The sequence below is a fragment of the Xenopus laevis genome, chromosome 1S, assembly GCF_017654675.1.
Source record: "Xenopus laevis strain J_2021 chromosome 1S, Xenopus_laevis_v10.1, whole genome shotgun sequence".
NCBI classification, from domain to species: domain Eukaryota; kingdom Metazoa; phylum Chordata; class Amphibia; order Anura; family Pipidae; genus Xenopus; species Xenopus laevis.
In genome coordinates, this window is record NC_054372.1 from 96729904 (window position 1) to 96749813 (window position 19910).

At 36.9% G+C, this 19910-nt stretch overlaps 1 protein-coding gene across 2 annotated transcripts in view; it reads left to right on the forward strand.

Moving 5' to 3' along the window:
* Positions 1-17147, forward strand: part of ssbp4.S (single stranded DNA binding protein 4 S homeolog) — a 212243-nt gene extending 195096 nt beyond the window's left edge. The window contains exons 9-19 of one of the 2 annotated variants that reach the window (XM_041572787.1): positions 31-101; positions 415-482; positions 2365-2410; positions 3676-3711; positions 3843-3897; positions 5169-5239; positions 5668-5746; positions 8263-8291; positions 8373-8474; positions 11211-11321; positions 13234-17147. In XM_041572787.1, the coding sequence (XP_041428721.1) occupies positions 31-101; positions 415-482; positions 2365-2410; positions 3676-3711; positions 3843-3897; positions 5169-5239; positions 5668-5746; positions 8263-8291; positions 8373-8474; positions 11211-11303 (650 nt within the window). In that variant the 3' untranslated portion in view covers positions 11304-11321; positions 13234-17147. 2 annotated transcript variants of the gene reach the window in all.
* Positions 17148-19910: the final 2763 nt, after the last annotated feature.

The following is a 19910-nucleotide window of genomic DNA, read 5'->3' on the forward strand; positions in this document are numbered from 1 at the left end:
AAATACTAATATTCAAATTACCTTTTGCAGGACATCCAAACATGGGGGGCCCTATGCAGAGAATGAACCCACCACGGGGCATGGGAGCAATGGGACCACAGGTAACGAAACCCAGCTACAAAACTGACCATAGTATAGAAGAGGCTACTGTGTTATTTTTGTTGGACCTTAGAAGATTTTAAGTTTTAACAATATTTCTACCAAAACTTTGCCAAACGCCCTTTCCTACTGGTCCTTTGGAAATGCTTATTCCTCTCTTTTGTCACAAGTGATCCAAAGCAGTAGATGCTGGTTGTTATTTATTTTTCATCAACAAATTAAATGTATCACTCACATAGATGTAAGATGTAAATGATTACTAAAGCAACACAAATGTGAAATGTTTGGTTAACTTTTACCCATTGCTTATTTCAGAATTATGGCAGTGGGATGAGGCCTCCTCCAAACTCATTAGGTGGTCCTGGCATGCCTGGGATGAATATGTAAGTTTTTATGTTTCTGTTGACTACGTATCAGTAGAGCAGGTTGTTCTATGTCTTTTAATATATGTACTTCAACAACAGTAGTGTGCGAATGGTAGAGTGGAGTAGAGTCTAATTCAATAATTATATTTTGAACATAAATATCATAAGATTTTTTACCTGGAAACCAATTATCCAGAAGACTTTGGGATGCCAGGATCTCCCATGCTTCCCTTTTCTTTGTATTTTTCTCTGTATTAATAAAACAGTACCTTAAACTTTATGGTAACTAAGATGTATTATAAAAACGATTTTTTTTTCTTTTCTTCTGTATTTAAATTTTGTGTTTCTGTTTTGTAATTTGGATTTTGTGGTTAGATGCATGGTCCGATTGATAGAACTGAAATAACTGAAATGGTATTGTGCATAAGTGTAATGTTATAATGTAATAAAAAGAAAAAATCAAGTAACTAAGATGTATTAATTCATATTGGTGGCAAAACAATCCTAATGGGTTTGTTTAATGTTTTTTAAGTAGCCTTGAGGAATGGAGATCTAAATTATGGAAAAGTGTCTTATACATAAAAACCCAGCTGCCAAATATTACAGATGGATTCTATACCTGTAGCATTATACAGTATTTTCACATAAGCTAGTTTTAAGTGTTGAGCCAGACCCAAACAGAGCCGGACCACAATAAAGAATTAATTAGGCAGCAAATGGTTTAATAATGTGAATTTAGCCAGCTGAATAAGAAGGGTCTGAACAGACTGTGCTAGCATGCTCCATAACCTCTATATTGCTGCTTCCCATTTTCCTGATTCTTGATTTTCATTAGAAAAAGAAAAAAACCTTTTATATATATTTATTTTACTACCAGAGGTTTGTAATTCCACTTTGCTTATTATATTAGTTTATAAACACAATTCATTATAAAGTTTATAAACACAATTCATTATTAAAGGGGTGGTTCACCTTCAATCAACTAGTTGTTTTCAGATAGTAATAATGACTTTTTCCAATGACTTTCTATTTTCTATATGTGACAGTTTTTCTAATATTGAAGTGTAAAGTTTAATTTTTTACCTTCTGAAGCAGCTCTGGGAGAGGGGATCGCCGATCCTGTAAACTGTTCTAAATTGATACATTTAGTTGATACATTTCATATCTTTGCTTTGCTAATACCCCAGAGATGCTGCTGAGAAATGTATCAACTCAATGTTGCAACATTTTAGAGTCTGCACTGAATTACTGAGCTGCCAGACTCAAACACCAGAGACACGAACATTCAACTTTAAACTCGATTCGATTTTGGAAAAACAGTAAAAAATAAATAATGGAAAGTAATTGGAAAAAGCCTTTATTTCTGGGGAACAATCTAAAAACAACTGAATTGAAAAAAGTGTTTGAAAGGTGAACAACCCCTTTAACAAACTAGAAAATATAAAAGGTTAACCGTATGTGTATATATATATATATATATATATATATATATATATTTATTTTTATTTTTATATATATATATATATATATGTAGTTCTACTACAATTTATAAGTAATATGTATTTCTTTAGAATGCTTCAGAAAAGCTATACAATATGGCGTCCCCCATTCTTTTGGTTTGGAAACATGCATAAACTTTCTGTAATAACTGCATGTGGCATATTTACTGTATATGGATCATGGCCTGGTGTAATGAGTAAAATGTTTCACACAAAAAGCCAGCACAGTAGTTCATCTGTCCACTCATGACAATGTCCCTTGATATGTGCTCTGACATATGACACCCAGCGCTTCGTTTGACATAGTTTTACAATGTTCCATTGCCAGTGACTAGAATTAGAATATGTATAGTCTTCAGAGCTGCATTTAAAATAAGGGGGTGTCCTTTTATTTTACACAGGGGTCCAGGAGGAAGGGGTCCTTGGCCAAATCCAAATGCTAACTCGGTAAGTAATGCAATTAAATTCAGAATGTAGCTATTAAATAATCCATGTTGACTGTGGGATGTTAACATGTGGTTGTAAATACCATATTATCATTTATGGTAAAATGTCTACCATGATGTATTTAACAACCAAAGATGTTTTGTTGCTCAATTATTATATTTCTTGCATCCTTTTGCCAAAAGGGTAAGAGTGAAATATGGCCAGACAAGGGACCTCCCTTCATTGCTGACCCATCTTCATTGGTTCACCCATACTTACAGTAGATAAAGGCCTACTAGGAGCTGAACAAAACAGGGAATCTTTATGAAAGTAATATACCCAAATTCTCCACACACTAAAAAAAAATTCCCATCCAATGTATTAGGTTGCTGTTCTTTTATTTGATTCAGCTGATCCCATTCTTCTCATCAAAGACTTTCTATGTTTCTGCATTGTATGATAGAATCTCAGGCTAGCATAGTCCATCTTGCATTTAATTTATCGAACATCATTTCTGTTGTTAGTGCTTACATGCCATTGCCATGTAAAAAAGACTATACCAGCTCATGCAAACAGATCAAGGGTCAATCACAACACTAGTGCCATGGATATATGGTAAAAACTATAATACCCCCAAACAATGTAGATCTCTATACAAATATATTGCATAAAACAGCTCATATGTTAAATCCTGCTTCATGAAAATAAACTATTTACATACTTTTTTAAAAGTATTACTATTGGGTAATCCTAAATAGAAAATTGCTATCTTAAGCAATAAGGGCTGCTCCCGGGGATCCCATGATTTGCGGTACACACAAACAAACCAAACTTGTTAGGTCACAGAAGCCAATTGATGCCAAAGTTCTGTCTTTTGCTCTCACACTTCTTCCTGTTACAGTTAGAGCTGCAGAATTTCTGGTCAGGTGATCTCTGAGGGAGCACAGAGAATATCATAAAATGGGGGCTCAAGGGAAAAAAATGTAAAAGGGCAATATTTACTGATATCTATATTCCAGTTTGGTATTAATAGGTCACTTAATATGATAACAACTATCTGTTACATAAGTATTCATTTTGGGGGTATACTTTTCCTTTAAGTCAATATTTCTGCAAACAAGTTGCATGGTTGCTGTGTTTAAAGCAGGAAGGAATGTACATTCATAAACCTTTTATTCCTCAAAAAACTAAAAAAAAAAAACTGAAAATGAATAATTAAGCAACTAAATGTTATGTAAATCTTCATTCAAGAGAATAACTGTTTTTTTTTTCTTATTCCATTACAGATAGCGTATTCATCATCCTCACCAGGAAACTATGTGGTATGTGCTATAGTAAAACACACGTTGATTTCAAAGTTTTCTGCTCATTGCCCTTCTTGCTTTGTCAGTCCAACCCTTTCTGTTTATTGGCCCCACAAATAAGTAATTCAAAACTCCCTCCTTGTTTTCAGGGTCCTCCGGGAGGTGGTGGTCCTCCAGGAACCCCTATCATGCCAAGCCCTGGAGGTAATGACATACAAATATTGCACCTTTCTTGTTTTTATCGTCTCAATAAAAACACTGCCAGTACAGTCAGTAGCCAATTATACAGTTAGGAGACACATATAAACGTCAGTGTGATGATTCTCAACAAAAAGGCTCAGTAAAAAGCCAGGTAGATGTAGCTGTGCGTACACTGCTGCGGCTGCCATTGGAACCCATAGGAACTTTCTGAAGCTGCTGAGTGGTTGCTATGGGTTAGTGGACCATGGCAAACTTTGCCTATTTTACAACTGACTCATTTTTGGGCATCCCTAAATTACAGCACTGATTAAAATGCAATAAAGCTCATTTGTATGCAGCACCCACAATTCTTGGATGAAACAGCAATACTGCTTAGTATTCAGATACTGGAAAGAATGAGTTGGGAGTTATATGGCAACAGCTGTAGTAACATAGTAACATAGTAAGTTAGGTTGAAAAAAGACACACGTCTATCAAGTTCAACCTTTTAACTTTTTTAACCTGCCTAACTGATCCAGAGGAAGGCAAAAACCCCATCTGAAGCCTCTCCAATTTGCCTCAGAGGAGAAAAAAAATTCTTCCTGACTCCAAAATTGGACTAGTCCCTGGATCAACTTGAACTAGTGGCAAACTATGTAGTTGTGCACCATGGAGCATCACTGTTCTTCTGTGTAGGCTAACCATAAGTCACAATGACAAAGCACACATAAATGCGCAACACTGAGTGGAAAATTTACTTAAGGTCGAATATCGATTAAATCCTTTGAATCGTTCAATTTGAAGGATTTTAATCCATCGATCGAACGACTTTTGTTCGACCAAAAAAAGATAGCTAACCCTATGGGGACGTTCCCCATAGGCTAACATTGACTTCACTAGCTTTTAAGTGGCGAACTAGGGGGTTGAAGTTTTTTTTTTTAAAGAGACAGTACTTCGACTATCGAATGGTCGACTAGTCAAACGATTTTTAGTTCGAATCGTTCGAATCGAAGTTGTAGTCGAAGGTCGAAGTAGCCCATTCGATGGTCGAAGTAGTCAAAAAAAACCTTTGAAATTCAAAGTTTTTTTTCCTCTATTCCTTCACTCGAGCTAAGTAAATGGGCCCCTGATTGTGAAAGAAAAACAGATGCAATTTTTGTTACTTTAACATGCTCCCTCAACTGATTATAACCCAGCAGGATTCATGGTGGACGGGCATCTACTTGCATGTACTCTCCATCATTATATCAGGTTTGTTATAACCATTCTTTAATCTCTAATAATCTCTTGCACAGACTCTACAAATTCTAGTGAAAACATGTACACTATGATGAACCCTATTGGACCTGGCGGGAGTAGACCTAACGTAAGTGACCTTTGCACCCTTGAATTACAAAGAAAATGAATTTATGTACTGTATATGCATGCCGAGTGTGCCCATGTTGCTCATATAAAATGTTACATTGCCTGCATTGTATACGTCACCTTACAGCAAAATCCCAATCCCAGCACTAAGAAGTCTTTAAGCGAATAACAGAAGTGTGTTACAAACATGTTTCTGATAATAGTGCCAGCCTTTTTAAGGTCTGTGTGGTAATTACAGTTACAGGACAATATCGTCTTGTTACATATAATCACACTTTTCTTTTGGGCACATACAGAGTTCATAGACAGCCCATTATTGACTGCATTACAAACACACAAATGGATTTAACATTATTTAACGGATTTTTAATGGATTTAACGGATTTACCATTTTAGCCAAAGTTTTAATTGACCAACTTCTTCTTACAGTTCCCAATGGGCCCTGGCCCTGATGGTCCCATGGGAGGAATGGGAGCTATGGAACCTCATCATATGAATGGATCTCTAGGTAAGAGCCTCTATATTGACTGTACCTTTCAGACTGCCAGAAAAACTTTAACAGGTATCTGGAAAGATACCTGTTAGATACCTGTTAAAGTATTTATTTTTTCACCCACACAATAAGTGGGGTGAGGATAGTAAATTGAGCCACACTGATGAGTTCCCCTTGAATAAATCTGCTGACATAGGGTAGGAGAGCTGGCCAGACTGTGTTAGGACCAAGTTAACCAATAAAACATGCAAATGAGTTCAGATTGATGTGCCCAAGCTGTACTTTGTTGATACCTTGGGGCTGTTAGAAACATCTAAGATGCCCCTAGAGTGAAATACCCAGGTGCAGATAAAACTTCAGTCTACCGCCAACTCCACAGATAAATCGCAGAACATGAAGGGCACTGCCCTCACACTGATACATGTATTATTTCTCACAGCTAGCCAAAAGAACATCAGGACTCCTCTCCAGCACAAGGAAAGGGGGAAATCACTAACATCTTTGGGTGATGCTGGGATAATAGCTGCTAGAACATAATAGATAACAAAGATTGAATGAAGAACAAATGGAGAGCCTATGTGCTGCAAAAGAAAAAGGCTCAGCAGAAAAAAAACCTCTTAATACAAATAGCTAAAAAGCTGCCTGGCATTCATGAAGAACTGAACATATAATAACACAAGGCAATTCAAATATAGAAATGGGCCCCACAGAGCAAAGAGCCAATGCTTACAGAATAACAATAACTATGTCTGGCAGCATTAGAACAGAGATTTAACCATGTCATGTTAGTGCGTATTGCTCCCTAATAAAGCAGTGCCTGTTTCTGCCTATCCACAAAAAGCCACAGGTGATAGAATGGGCGCCCTCTTGGCTGGAGATTTACAGCCATGGCTGGACAAAATGATTGGTGGGGGAAAAAAAAGAACAAAGAACAAAGATAGGGTGGCTATAAGGATTGACACCAAAGCACTGATAATACTTCCTATGAGAGCCCATCAGCCAGACAAAATATTAGGGTTCTTTAAACACTTGAATTACTCAAGGAATTCAGCTTCACCTAGTGACTATTTGCTTTGGATCTGTAGATCCCTGTGTTGCTATATTTGCTTGGGTTCACTTTCTAATATCTCCAAAACTGTTCCAGTGTATACCGTATCAGCAGTTGGTCTAAAGGTGGTAGAACCACCAATGCAAATGGCTGATTAGTTGCAATTGTTATGGAAAATGGCCGTTTTAAACAGCAGCGGGTATATCGTTACCGTTCATATATTTGCAGGGCACCTTAGATACCCACATCATTATAAATGTAAAACCCCCTCTAGTGCAAAAATCCATTGCAACCAACAATCACTTTGATTTGTCTAGTGCAGAGAGTAATGACTGCAAATATCAAGGTTCCTATGGGTTACTATTAGAGTTAAGTGCCCTAGTGAGACCAGCTGATCAAGCCTAGTATTTGCTGGCACTTTTATGGTGCTTCTAATGGAGTTTCATCACATTATTTTTGTTTTACACAATTCTGTATTTAGCTTTGGTATGGGAAAGGCAAGAACATACAGGTTATAGACGGCACGACTGTCGGATGAAGACGCAACATGCAGCGATCGTATTCGACAGTCATGTTATGTCCGATGCAATCAGTTTCTACGTGCGACATTTGTATTACTTACATTAGATTAGGCACATCCGATGCGACACCTGCGATTAGTCTCGTCGCATCGGAACAGAAGGTATTGCAGGTAAATTTGTCGGTGGAGTTCTACGCTAAAAAAGGAACAGCAACAAAATGTGTTGAACAATAAATACATTGTCAAAACATAAAAGGTTGATACTTATTCACTTTTGCTTTTGTGTGTATTTCTGTTTTGTATTTTTTATTTTCATTAAAATGTTATACTATAAGTAAATCACTGTAGTGGTGATAGTAATCAGTAGTAGTTCATCCGTCATCCGGAAACCCATTATCCAGAAAGTTCTGAATTACAAAAAAAGGCCATCTCCCATAGACTCCATTTTACCCAAATTATCCAAATTTTAAAAAATGAATTCCTTTTTCTCTGTAATAATAAAGCAGTACCTTGTAATTGATCCAAATGAAGATATAATTAAACCTTATTGGAAATAAAACCAGCCTTATGTGCTTGCTTAATGTTTTCATGATTTTCTAGTAGACGTAATGTATGAAGATCCAAATTACGGAAAGAGCCGTTATTCAGAAGACCCCAGGTCCCTAGCATTCTGGATAACAGGTCCCATACCTGTGTATTAAAGCCTGGTTAATAGAAGATCAGATTTGAAAATAATGTAAGGCAGCCATCTAGTGGTGTTATTTAGAACTACAACTTAAAATTGAATGTTTACTTCTGCCACTAACTGTCCTTCAGTCTTTTGCTATTTTTGAGTATTTATTTGTAATGATATTTATGTGTTAAGATGTCAGTGGTGTGTATCCAGAGAACATATTTTAACCTTAAGTATGCTGGGTATCCCAAAAGCACATTCATCTCATACCTTTTATTTTTTTATTTTAGGCTCCGGGGACATGGATGTGTTGCCAAAGGTAATTAACATATGTCTGAATATGTGTGTATGTGGGCTTGGTTCTGCCATCGATCTAATAGTCTCTATTGTATGATTTTAGAACTCTCCAAATAATATGGCAGGAATGAATAACCCTCCAGGGACACCTCGAGACGATGGAGAGATGGCTGGGAACTTTTTAAACCCCTTCCAAAGTGAAAGCGTAAGGATTTTGCACTAATTTGAATGAATAATACAAAGCCTTTTAATATTTGGCTTATGATGCCGTGCAGATTAATGGTAGGCCTATGAGTAGAATAATGGAATACCTAGTAATAAAATGTTACATAGTAATACATTATATTTAGGATGAAAAAAAACTTTATAATTGTGGGACTTGTTGAGGGTAAAGTAATACATGAACCAGTTGTAGCTCCAATTCTTCCTTGTCTGCTGTATGTGCTGGTGCTGGAAGAGACTAGTATGTGTACCTTGAAGACCCCCACTAATTATTGCTATACCAGGCCACTAAATGCTTCCTGTTTATTGGTAGCTGTGAGTAATCCCAACTATTATTTTCAGGGATAACGGTTAATAAGAGACCTACATAGACTCTTAGAGCAAGGTCACACGTGGTGTTTTTAAAAACGTGCGTGCCAGCGTAATTACGCCAATGAAACCACACATGCATGATAATGTGTGTTTTTCAGCCTGTAGTTTTCTTTTCCCAACATACATTTCTGTTTTCTCTCATTTCCCACAATTCCACTCAGAAGAATTTTAGTAAAGTTTTACAAAAAAAAAGGCAAGTGGAAAACAATTTACATGCAGAATGTAGCCGTACTGCTTGTCAATACGCAACATAATTACGTCACCAGCATACAACGCCGTAAATACTCGCTAAAGTTTGGCCCCCATGTTGAAAATACGCAGATCCCATAGAGTTCAATTATACTGTGTTTCCTTGGCGTATTGGCATTTCTGCTAAAAAACACAAATGCTGGCGTCTTGTGCCGGATGTTGGCTCGCAAGCGCCCTGTGGGTATTGCTATAGTGCACATTCCATTATTTTCAATAGGGCTTCATTTTGTGCGTATTTACGCTTGGTTGTATGTTTTTAAAAATGCAACATAAAATGCCACGAGTGACCTTGCCCTTAGACAAGAGAAACGCTGGATTTACTAACACAGTATGGAGAGGAATATGGGAGGCCTATACACTGGCGTGTGATTTTTGCAATCCCTATGCTGTGCAGAATAATCCTGTAATGTTCTAGAAAAGCTATTATCCCTGTACTTTCCAAATCCTAGTCCATTTTCACACTACATTCACCTGTACCATATTTCCCTCACTTTCTATCAAATTTGTTGGAGTCTACAGGTTTATACGTGGCAACCAAACAGACGTTTAATCACTTAAATTATTTTATTAACATTCTAATAATTGCATAACATAATGGACCATCTCAGGCCACATGTAATGATGGCCCAGGCTTGATTTATATTATCTTTTTTAATTTCTCTGTACAATTTCCCACTTTTGTAAGCTTTTCCCCATTTCCAACTATAACCTACTGTCATAGAACTACACAATACTTTTTACACAATATCCATAAGGACATGCACATGAACTATGATGGATAAATGAGAAATGATCTCAACCTCTGCCTTCTGCCTTATCTCTGCCTCTCTGTAAAACAACATATGCTCTAAGTGTATAGAAAGACCCTTGTGCACTATTTCAGCTATGGCATCTTTCCAAAACTGCTCCTATACAGCAGAATGGCAATGGGAAAAGCTGTGTACAAATTACAACTTAAAGGACAAGTAAAGCCTACATTTCCTTCCATGTAGATAAGTTGAGCATATCTCACCCACCCAAATGGCATTATTTTTACTGCAAATATCCCCTCCATTTGCTAACATCATTACATTTCCCTAAACAAATAGCAGCTTTCCCCTGGGGGCCATTTTCCCTCTAACACATCATCAGTACATTTATATCTGCAAACAGCACATATGCGATGTAACATTCATGCATTTAAAAAATGCAGTCTTACACAGGCAGAATTTATTATGATGAAAAGGCCTGCTTGGATTAAGCACTGTAATGGTTAAGATGAGCTCAGGAGAGGAGGTTACTAGAACAAATAGGAGCAGACAGCTTGAGCAGAGTTTCTATGGGAACCAGTAATGCCATCTCTTGATTGGCTGTTGGACTGGAGGGTGTGTTTATTAATCTGAGTTGAGAAGAACTGAGCATGCTTAGTAGCCAACAAAAGGAAATTCCCAAGGGAGGGGCTGAGTGGGTTAGAGGAGCAGAAGGAATCCTAAGTGATTAAGGGGATGCTGCAGCCTTACTTTTAACCTTTGAGCAACCAGTGTGGCAACCAGTTGTTACATTTTTCCATGGGGGTTTACATGTCCTATGAATAAAGGTGTCTGGGAAAAGCTGCACAGAAATACACAGACCCTAACCATGTAAAACCTGGAATAATCTGTATGCTGCGAAGCAGCTACAAATCCGAGAGTACAAGAAAATTGCATAGGAGACCAGAGAAGCCTAGTACACCTGTGTAGAAGCCAGGTTAGTTAATACTAATACACTGAAGTGTATTATTAACCATAAACTCTAATGTCCATACTTTCCTCAATGGAACACCCAGAACTTTGTCATAGGAGTTTTACACAATTGACAAGCTCTGTGTTAGTTTCAGTGCCACAGCTCTATACACTAAATATATAATTACTTTTACCCAATTTTTTACACTTTGGCCTAATATTAAGTACACACTTTACACTCTTAAATATTCTCCTTAATGTGATTCTTTACTCTCTACTTCGGCAATCACAACTATAACTTATACTTTTACTTTGTTCTATCCCCAATCTTCAACTCCTTTTTCCATGACCTTTATTGAGATATTAGCCCCACCTACTCTCCCTACTGTATCTTTCAGTGCCCACGATCTAGCAAATTACTTCAAAGACATGATCAGTGCAGTCAGATGAGATTCCATCGAATCCCGTTACAAGCCTCCCTCCATACATAATTTCAGATTCATTCAAAGGTAATATCTCCCTTTTTCTGTCTAAAATCCTCCAAATATGCTTCATCCCATCCACTACCCTCTTTAGTTAGTAATGGCTGCTTTTCATTTCCTCTAAATTTCTCAAGCACCTAATATAATATATTAATGCTTCTCTTGTTGCCTAACCGATTTTATCCAAAATGGCTGTAACATATTAAGGCTTGTTTATGACTACAAGTACAGTGTGTGAGCAAAAAGTCTTTGGAGGGGCTCAGTAGACAAAGCAACTTTTCCCATGTCCTCTGCTCCCCACCCACCTGTATCTCCCACAGATAGAAGAACGACTGGGAAGGGGGATTTACTTTACAACTACAAGCAGACCCCACAGTCCGGGCCCCCAAATGAATCCGGGGTCTGCTCCTTTTATAGTTATGCCAATAGTGCAAAGTGCAATTTCAGAGGCAGTTGCCATTTTTTACCCATAATTGAGCTTTAATAATATACAGTATATCTGTACGTGGTAGGAAATCAGAGTCAGTGCTCAGCATTAAAACAACATTTGCATGGGATTTTTCCCACACGTCTGCTGCATCAGTGTCACTCTGGAAACATCATGTGCAATACCTATTTCCACTTAACTTCTCCCAATATTGCCCTTGTCTCTGCTATCTCATGTTATCAGTTGTTTATCTGCCATATCCTCCTGGAGGGACACACAGCAAAGTCAAAGTTCTATAACAATAATTTAACACAGTTAGGGGTGCTGCTGCCATGAACCTCAGACAGCAGTGCCCTGCAAGTTACTAGGGGCATCAAAAAAACACTCCTAATATTTTCATAAGATAAAAATTACAATTTTAAATTGGAATTTTAGCCCTTCTAGTGCAGGAGGTGCACTTGCACCCCCTCCTCAAACCGCTCCAATCAGCTAGGCCTTTAGTTGCCATTAGTGCTAAATTGGCCCTAAAAGACAGTTTCTTTGATTTACTTTTCAAATATCACATTGATGTCTGAAATCATCTTTAGTAACCAGCATGTTACAATTTGTTTCAGTGTCATTCTCCCTTGTGTAGTCACAATTGTGTTCTGATGATTTTTTTTCAAATGCCACCAAACCTGCTTTAACTGTCGTGTTAATACTGCTCCTAATTCTCAGCCCTGCTTCTAACATTGTATTACTCTTCATCATACTTTTCATCAAGGTCCTCGCTCTTCTTTCTGAGCACACTTCACCTGGCAAATTCTCTCTTTCAATCCATTAAATGCTCTCCTAACTTCTTAGCCAAACTATTATTATGATTGGAAACACATATATTTTTAAAGCACCAACAATAAATGGGTCCATACAGTGTCGGACTGGCCCACCGGGATACCAGGAAAACTCCCGGTGGGCCCAGGTGTCAGTGGGCCTCTTGTTTCTAAACATTTGGCCTATTTCATGATCCTTACCTATTCCTTTATGGGGGAAAATGCTTAATAATGGAAAACTATAGTAAGTAGATATAAAAGACTAGAAGAATAAGAGGTTGAGAGAGGAGAGGAGGAATAATAGTTTGGAAAGTGGACTCACAGTCTAAGGTTTTCTGGTGGGCCCCTGGCATCCCAGTCTGACACTGGGTCCATACATTGAACATATACATAATATACAAAAATAAGAGGTAAGGCGGGTGCTGTCCAAAAGAGCTAACAACTTGCCTATTCTGCTCTTACTCAGTCTTCTACCCTTCCCTATCAGCTGGTTTGTTATAATGAGTGTTTCAGTGGTGGAACTGTATCTGTGTTCAAGCACAACAACTATGTTATTATTTACATTGCTTATTTTAGAGAGTGTGGTTCATGATCAGGGGTAGAGCTTGCCATTATCTATAGCCATGTCTACTAATGACTTTACATGTTGTTAACATATCTCTCTCTCTCTCTCTTTTTTTTATTTATTTTTTTGTCTGCACAGTATTCACCCAGCATGACCATGAGCGTGTGATACCCCCCCCCCTCCCACGTCTGCCATTGGATTGAGTGTTCTCAAGGCCTCATCACTGGAAGACTGCCAGTGCCCCTGGAAGTGAGGATTTACAAATGAATTTTGCAACATTGTATATTTAGAAGCAGGAAAGCACCCATTCTACAGGTTCCTTGCATCCTTTTCAAAGACAACAAAAAGACATTAAAAAGCAAATGACTGGATTGCATTTCTGCAATGACTTCTAACCACAGTGTGCGCTGATTTGAGGATTCAGGAATCACCTCTGGAAAGCTCTGCTTTATTTCTGCAAAAACCTGATCTGAAGACACAGGATCTCTCTCACCTGGACCTTTTAATGCAGTTTATGGGACTGACATTCAAATTCACTGACATATTTGTTGGTAACAATTAGAGCTTTTTGTTAATGCCCAAGGGGTCAGTCCTTGGTAGTGAATGGGTTAAAGCAGCCAATCATGTAGATTACTTTTGTTTTCCCTTTTTCATAATTATGTTTTTAAAACTGGGGCAGCTCACCAAACGCTCCTTCAAAGAAGCCATGACACCCAGTGCTGCTTCCATCAGAACAAAATGGCAGCTCCGACGCCGATGTTGGTTGTAACACTTTATTTCAGGATTACAAGTTCTAATACTTTATTGTTCTGGATTCTTAAGAGATGGTGGCTCCGTTATTGTTCATACAGCAGCCTTTCAGAATACTGCTCGCCAATTTTTTATGCATTTTTCCCACATTTTGTAGAGTACTTGTTCTTTCCTCTCTTACATCCTCATAGCAATTTTGAACAGAAAAGGACCTGGGGATCATCTTTATTCCTTTTTGTTCCACTTGGCAAAGAAGTGAAGTAACATGGATGGCACCATCGATAACATAAGAACTATTATTGGTGAATAATACAACGTCATTCGCTAACCACAGGGGGCAGTTTAAGACGTAAGAATATTGTAGATTTGCTCTAGGGGATCCTTGTTTCTCATGTCTTTTCCATCCAGTTTTTAACTATTAAATCACTTTCCCAGGTTTGCAGAACATTTGGGAGTCTTTAGCAGTTCCCTGTTGTGTCTGGATTTTTATTATATATTTAACTGCATCAGAAACCAAAAAAATAACATGTACAACCATATATAAACATCTACCTACCTGCATACATGTACTGTATGTATATAAACATACCGCTATGATGATTAGGAGATTAGCGCTGGGCAGAGACCATCACGCATTGTCTATATGAGTGTTCATTAAGGTGATTAGACTTAATATTACAGAATGCCTTTAAAATGCATTCTTCAGAGTATATTAGCAGCTCTAATGGCATTTATCTTTGACCTTTGTGAAATGTATATGTTAGACTTGTGTATGGTCAGTAAGATACATATGTTTCATATCAGGACATCAACAAACAACAAACTTGGTTCGAAGAAAGGTTGGCAAGGTCTTGACATCCTAAAGATCCACCATAAATGAAATGCTGTTATGGTATGTGATTAAGGGGAAGAATTATCAAACCCCAAATTGGGGAATACAAGGAAGTATTTCTCAGCTCCAACATTCTAGGACCATTATTCATTCATTATTCAGTTCTACAGATTGTTTGCCTCCTGTTTGAAAGAGGCAGCAGCAGTGAGACATCTCCAGAGCTCCCCATAACACGACACAAATTCTTTTGGGCATTTTCTGAGCGCTCTGTGCTTGATGGAGTAGAGATTAACTGTATATAAATGTCCCAACCACTATTTTAAAGAGCTGTTTTAGTTGTGAGCCTCCTATTGCCACCCCCCACAGAATTTGATTTGAATGTGTCAAAGAAAGCAAGTCTCGCTCACGAATGAGGAACACGTTATATGAACAACTTGTATTTTGTCAGACAGCACGGTTGTATTGGAATCTGCGGCATTGCTACAAAAGAGAAACAACTGTCTCGTATTTCTTAATTTCTCTAAAGAAAAGTCGATTTGTTTTGCAAAATATATAGGTTATATTTACTTTCATAAAATGAAAGTAAACTTGGTCAGATTTCTCTTCTGAGCACTTTTGTATTTTACTTTTGTTTTCATTTTTTTGCCATTTAAGAAATATTAGCAGTTCGATATTCCCACTACCATGCTTTTATTCTCACCTGGCAGCCTGGGGGCTAATTAATAAATTTAGGTGCTGTCACCAATGTGATGCTACTCTGCCTATTGTTCTCTCTAGTCTGTTGGGCTTCCCAGTTAAGCTTTATAAATCCCCTTTTCACTAAATATTTAATCCGGTCAGCAATGTGACTTGGACCCAATACACGGTCTCACCTCCAAAAAAGCCCAGAAAAAGCACTTTTCTCCCAAGGCAAGTCACTAGCCCCTCCCTCCTTCTTTCAGCAGTATAAAACTGTTAATATCTTTTGGATTACTATAAATAGGAAGTTGCAAAAATGCTCAGAAGAGCAAGTTTACTTTTAGATTCTATTTGCCGTTAATAATGTTCGATTGCTTGCTTTGCCCGAGCCTTCCTGGAGGCCACCTTTATTAAACTATAGAGAACAAGTCCCTCTAAGAAAAACACCATCAATGCAGGGTTAAATCATGGACCTGAAAAAGGCTCTAGGATAGCAGGCTTGGTTTGGGGATAGATGATGAACATGGCTGGTGTTAAAGAGTGGACAAATCAAAGTTATGCTAAAAATGCCACTATTTTGAATCAGCAGTTTTAGGAGGCAATGCGTTCCCATTGGTACCCACCTATACAGCTTGTACAGTGCACTGGAATGAAATTCCTAGAATGGGTTTTGCTAGAATATTATTCTAACCATGTTCTAAAGCTACAAATAGAGACTATACCTTAAGCCATCAGAGAGAGACCCAGTTCTGGCTTTTACAGAACCTTCCATGTTACACTAAGATGATATTGACAAGTCTAGGGCTGGATTAATATGTCTTGGATAGAGTAGAGCTGGCTGAAATCTCTCTCTCTCTGTTTAAATCGGCCATGTTGGATATACAACACACGTTGCATACACAGATACTGGACTTGCAGCTACTTTATTCTCAATATCAGGTTTAATCCCTTCCATAATGACACTCATTTGATAATGTTGGTTTTGTTTGTTTGTTTTTGTTTCAACACAACTGTGATTTCCTCAATACCTTGTTCCCAGGCCAGGTAGGGTCCGTCAGCAGATAGGCGCCAAGCAAAGAAAGACCCTAAGTATGAACTTCCTCCATGCTGCTCCGCCCCTTCCTCTAACCTCTCCCATAAGAGCATTGCAGGGACAAGGGATGGGCAGGTGAAATGAAGCAAACCGTCTCTTTTTCACAACGGGACAACTTTTACATTTCTTATGAAGGATTTGTTGTTTTATTTGTTTTTTTTTTTCTAAACATAATGGACCTCATTACAAAAGATGTCTGTTCTTTTTGTTGTTTTTTTCTATCGTATTCCAAAGCAACTTTGTACAGAATAATGATATAATTACCTGCCTTCCTCCTATTCTTCATTTTTATACTTCCCCTTCCCCTCCTGAAATGTCTGCGTAACTATAGTGTGATGTAAAATACTGTAACATTAGGACAGGATTTAAAAGATAAAAAAATAAAACTGTACTGCTCTTTGTTCTTTATATGATATGACAGTATTTGGAATATAAAGCTCTCTCTCTGTCAGAGTTGGCTTTGTATTTTGCTCGTAGGTTAGAATTCAGTCCTAGATTTTAGTTGTCCAGTGTAGCGAATATATATATAAATATACCACTATATTTATATATATATATTATATATATATATATATATAGAATATCATGTCATTTGTATGTTCTTTATATTGTAAAAATTCTTTAGACTGAAAGTTGCTTAACAAAAAAAAACAAAAAAACAAAACTGCATCAATAAATGTAATTTGATTTTTTCATAAATATTGTCTGGTCTCTGTTTTATTGTTCAGCTGTTTTTATTGAGCGTTACCAATAAAACGAACAGGTCATCGTAGCAGAGTGATTAAAGCTGAATAATGTTCACACAAACAAGTAAACAAATGAGGTTTGATGAAGACACAGTAAACAGAACTGGATACAATATTATTGCTAGAACATTATTGAAATAATAATGACGCAAGGTAGAGTAAACAATAATAAAACAAAGCAAAGCTCAATGGATTACAAAGGCATTAGAAGCAGTTTGAATATAAACAACCAAAAGTCAAGATAAAAGTCAAGAAAAATCACATTTATGGTCTTATTTACTCATTTTCAAACTCGAGTGACAAGAAAAAACTGCAACTTTTTTTTTTTCTCAAATGCTTTGCTTATTTAAGAATATTCCTGTACTCGTTGTTTCTCATAAAAAAGTCACACACCAGCGAGAATCATAATGTTCCATTCATTTTCAATGAGGTAAAAAAACAGAATGTTTTCATGAACCAGGAAAATAAATATATAATTAAAAGCTGTTACGGAGACAACTCCGAGGCCTCCTGAACTTCTCCAGCTTTTACTTGCAGAGTAAATTAATTTAATAAATGGGGACTATTCCAGGTTCCAAAGAAGAGTCTCAAGTATATTAGTACTTTTTCTTGCTGCGTTTTTTCTAGAATTGTAAAAGAAAAACAAAAAACTCCACTTTTGATTAATTGGCTCCTAAATATTCAACCATGACCTCCATACCCAAATTATATCTGCAACTAACCAAAAACTTGAGATTTATGCCTAGAATTCATATGGTCCAGAAAACGGGACCAAGTGTCTATAAAGATCTGTTTTAAATTAGGTTCTGCAATTTTTTCCATATGTCAGCATAGAAGATGTAAATGGGAGATATCTTGAAAGCCAAAAAAAGGAATGTTGACTTCTTAGTGGCAGCAGTGAATAGGGAGAGTAGATTAGCGAATAGATTAATTGGTTTATTTATAAAAAATCTAATTTTTTTTCTACTATAAACTCACAATTAAAAAAAACAGAATGTTTGCTTATTAATGAAAAAATCTGAATTCAAGAAACTTGACTGAATACAATCCTGAAAAAAATTGTCATGGAAAAACATGTTTTTTTCAAAACGCATCTTTTAATTGTGCTGCTCCAGCAAACTTCTGCACTGAAATCCATTTTCAAAAGAGCAAACAGATTTTTTTTTTATACTTAATTTAAAATCTGACTTGGGGATAGACATATTGTCAGTTTCCTAGGTGCCCCCAGTCATGTGACTTTTGCTCTGATAAACTTCAGTCACTCTTTACTGCTGCCCTGCAAGTTGAAGAGATATCATTCAGTAGTAAAAAATCCAGGTCCCACTGAGACACCTTCAATTACATTGAGTAGGAGAAACAATAGACTGCCTAAAAGCATGTCCATCCTGAAGTTCTGGCTCTTTCTGAAAGCATATGACCAGGTAAAATTACCTGAAATGGCTGCCTACATACCAATATTACAACTAATTACTAATTACATTTTACATGGTAGAGTGAATTATTTGCAGTGTAAACAGTATAATTTAGAAATAAAAAACTACAACATAAAAATCATGACAGAATCCCTTTAACATTTTGCATCATCAATACCAAGTAATTGGCAAAAATCTAGAGATTTCAGATGAAAACCAAACATCTCAAAGTCATCTAGAGCTTTAATTAGTGGTTTGAGGGAAGTATTACATTGTAATGGGAATAATTAGCAACCTTAGAGAACAGCAATTAATGGAGGGCATTCCCTTTATAAAATTGCACACAGAGTGCAAGAGTAAAGGCTCTTATCAAATAGAGCTAGAAAATACTCCAAACTACAAGAGTTACTCTGCACACCACCTCTTTAATACATACTTATTTGCATACCTTAAGTGCCTATATATATTTTGAAAGAAAGGGAATTCAAAGGGCCAACAATCCCAAAATATTCCATGCAGTTGAATAGGTGATCCCATGCAAAGATGTCAAATGCCTTTTTCAGCATGGAATCTTGTGTCTTTTAGGAAATAGCATGCAGTAAGTTGTAAAAAAAAAATCAGATCTTCTTTTTAGAAAACCATTTTGGGTTTCTGAAATAATAGTGGGCAGAATTAAAGGAAGTCTGTTGGGCATTTTAGAAAGTAGCTTAATGTCTTGGTTAAGGTCTGCAGAAATGATCATTCCTTTGGAATGATAATCGAATTTAACTGAGAACAAGTAGGTAATTGCTTTACCATAAATAACATTTTATTAAAGTAGTTAGTAAGGAAAGGAGAGATTTTAAGGTTTAACAATTTATAAAACGCTGAGGGTGGGCCATCAGGACCACTTGCCTTTTTTTACGGTTTTTCATTAGTACAGGTATGGGACCTGTTATCCAGAATGCTCGGGACCTGGGGTTTTCCGGATAATGGATCTTTTTGTATCTACTAGGAAATCATGTAAACATTAAATAAACCCAAAAGGCTGGTTTTGCCTCCAATAAGGATTCATTATATCTTTGTGTGGATCAAGTACAAGCTGCTGTTTTATTATTAAAAAGAAAAAGGAAATCATTTTTTTTAAATTTGGATTATTTGGATAAAATAGAGTCTATGGGAGTCGGCCGTTCTGTAATTCGGATCTTTCTGGAAAATGTGTTTCTGGATAATGGACCCATATCTGTAGAAGTAACTCCTACAAAAATCTTAAAAAGCTTATTCTGAATTTCTAATTGATCACTAGAGATCTGAGGAATCTGTAA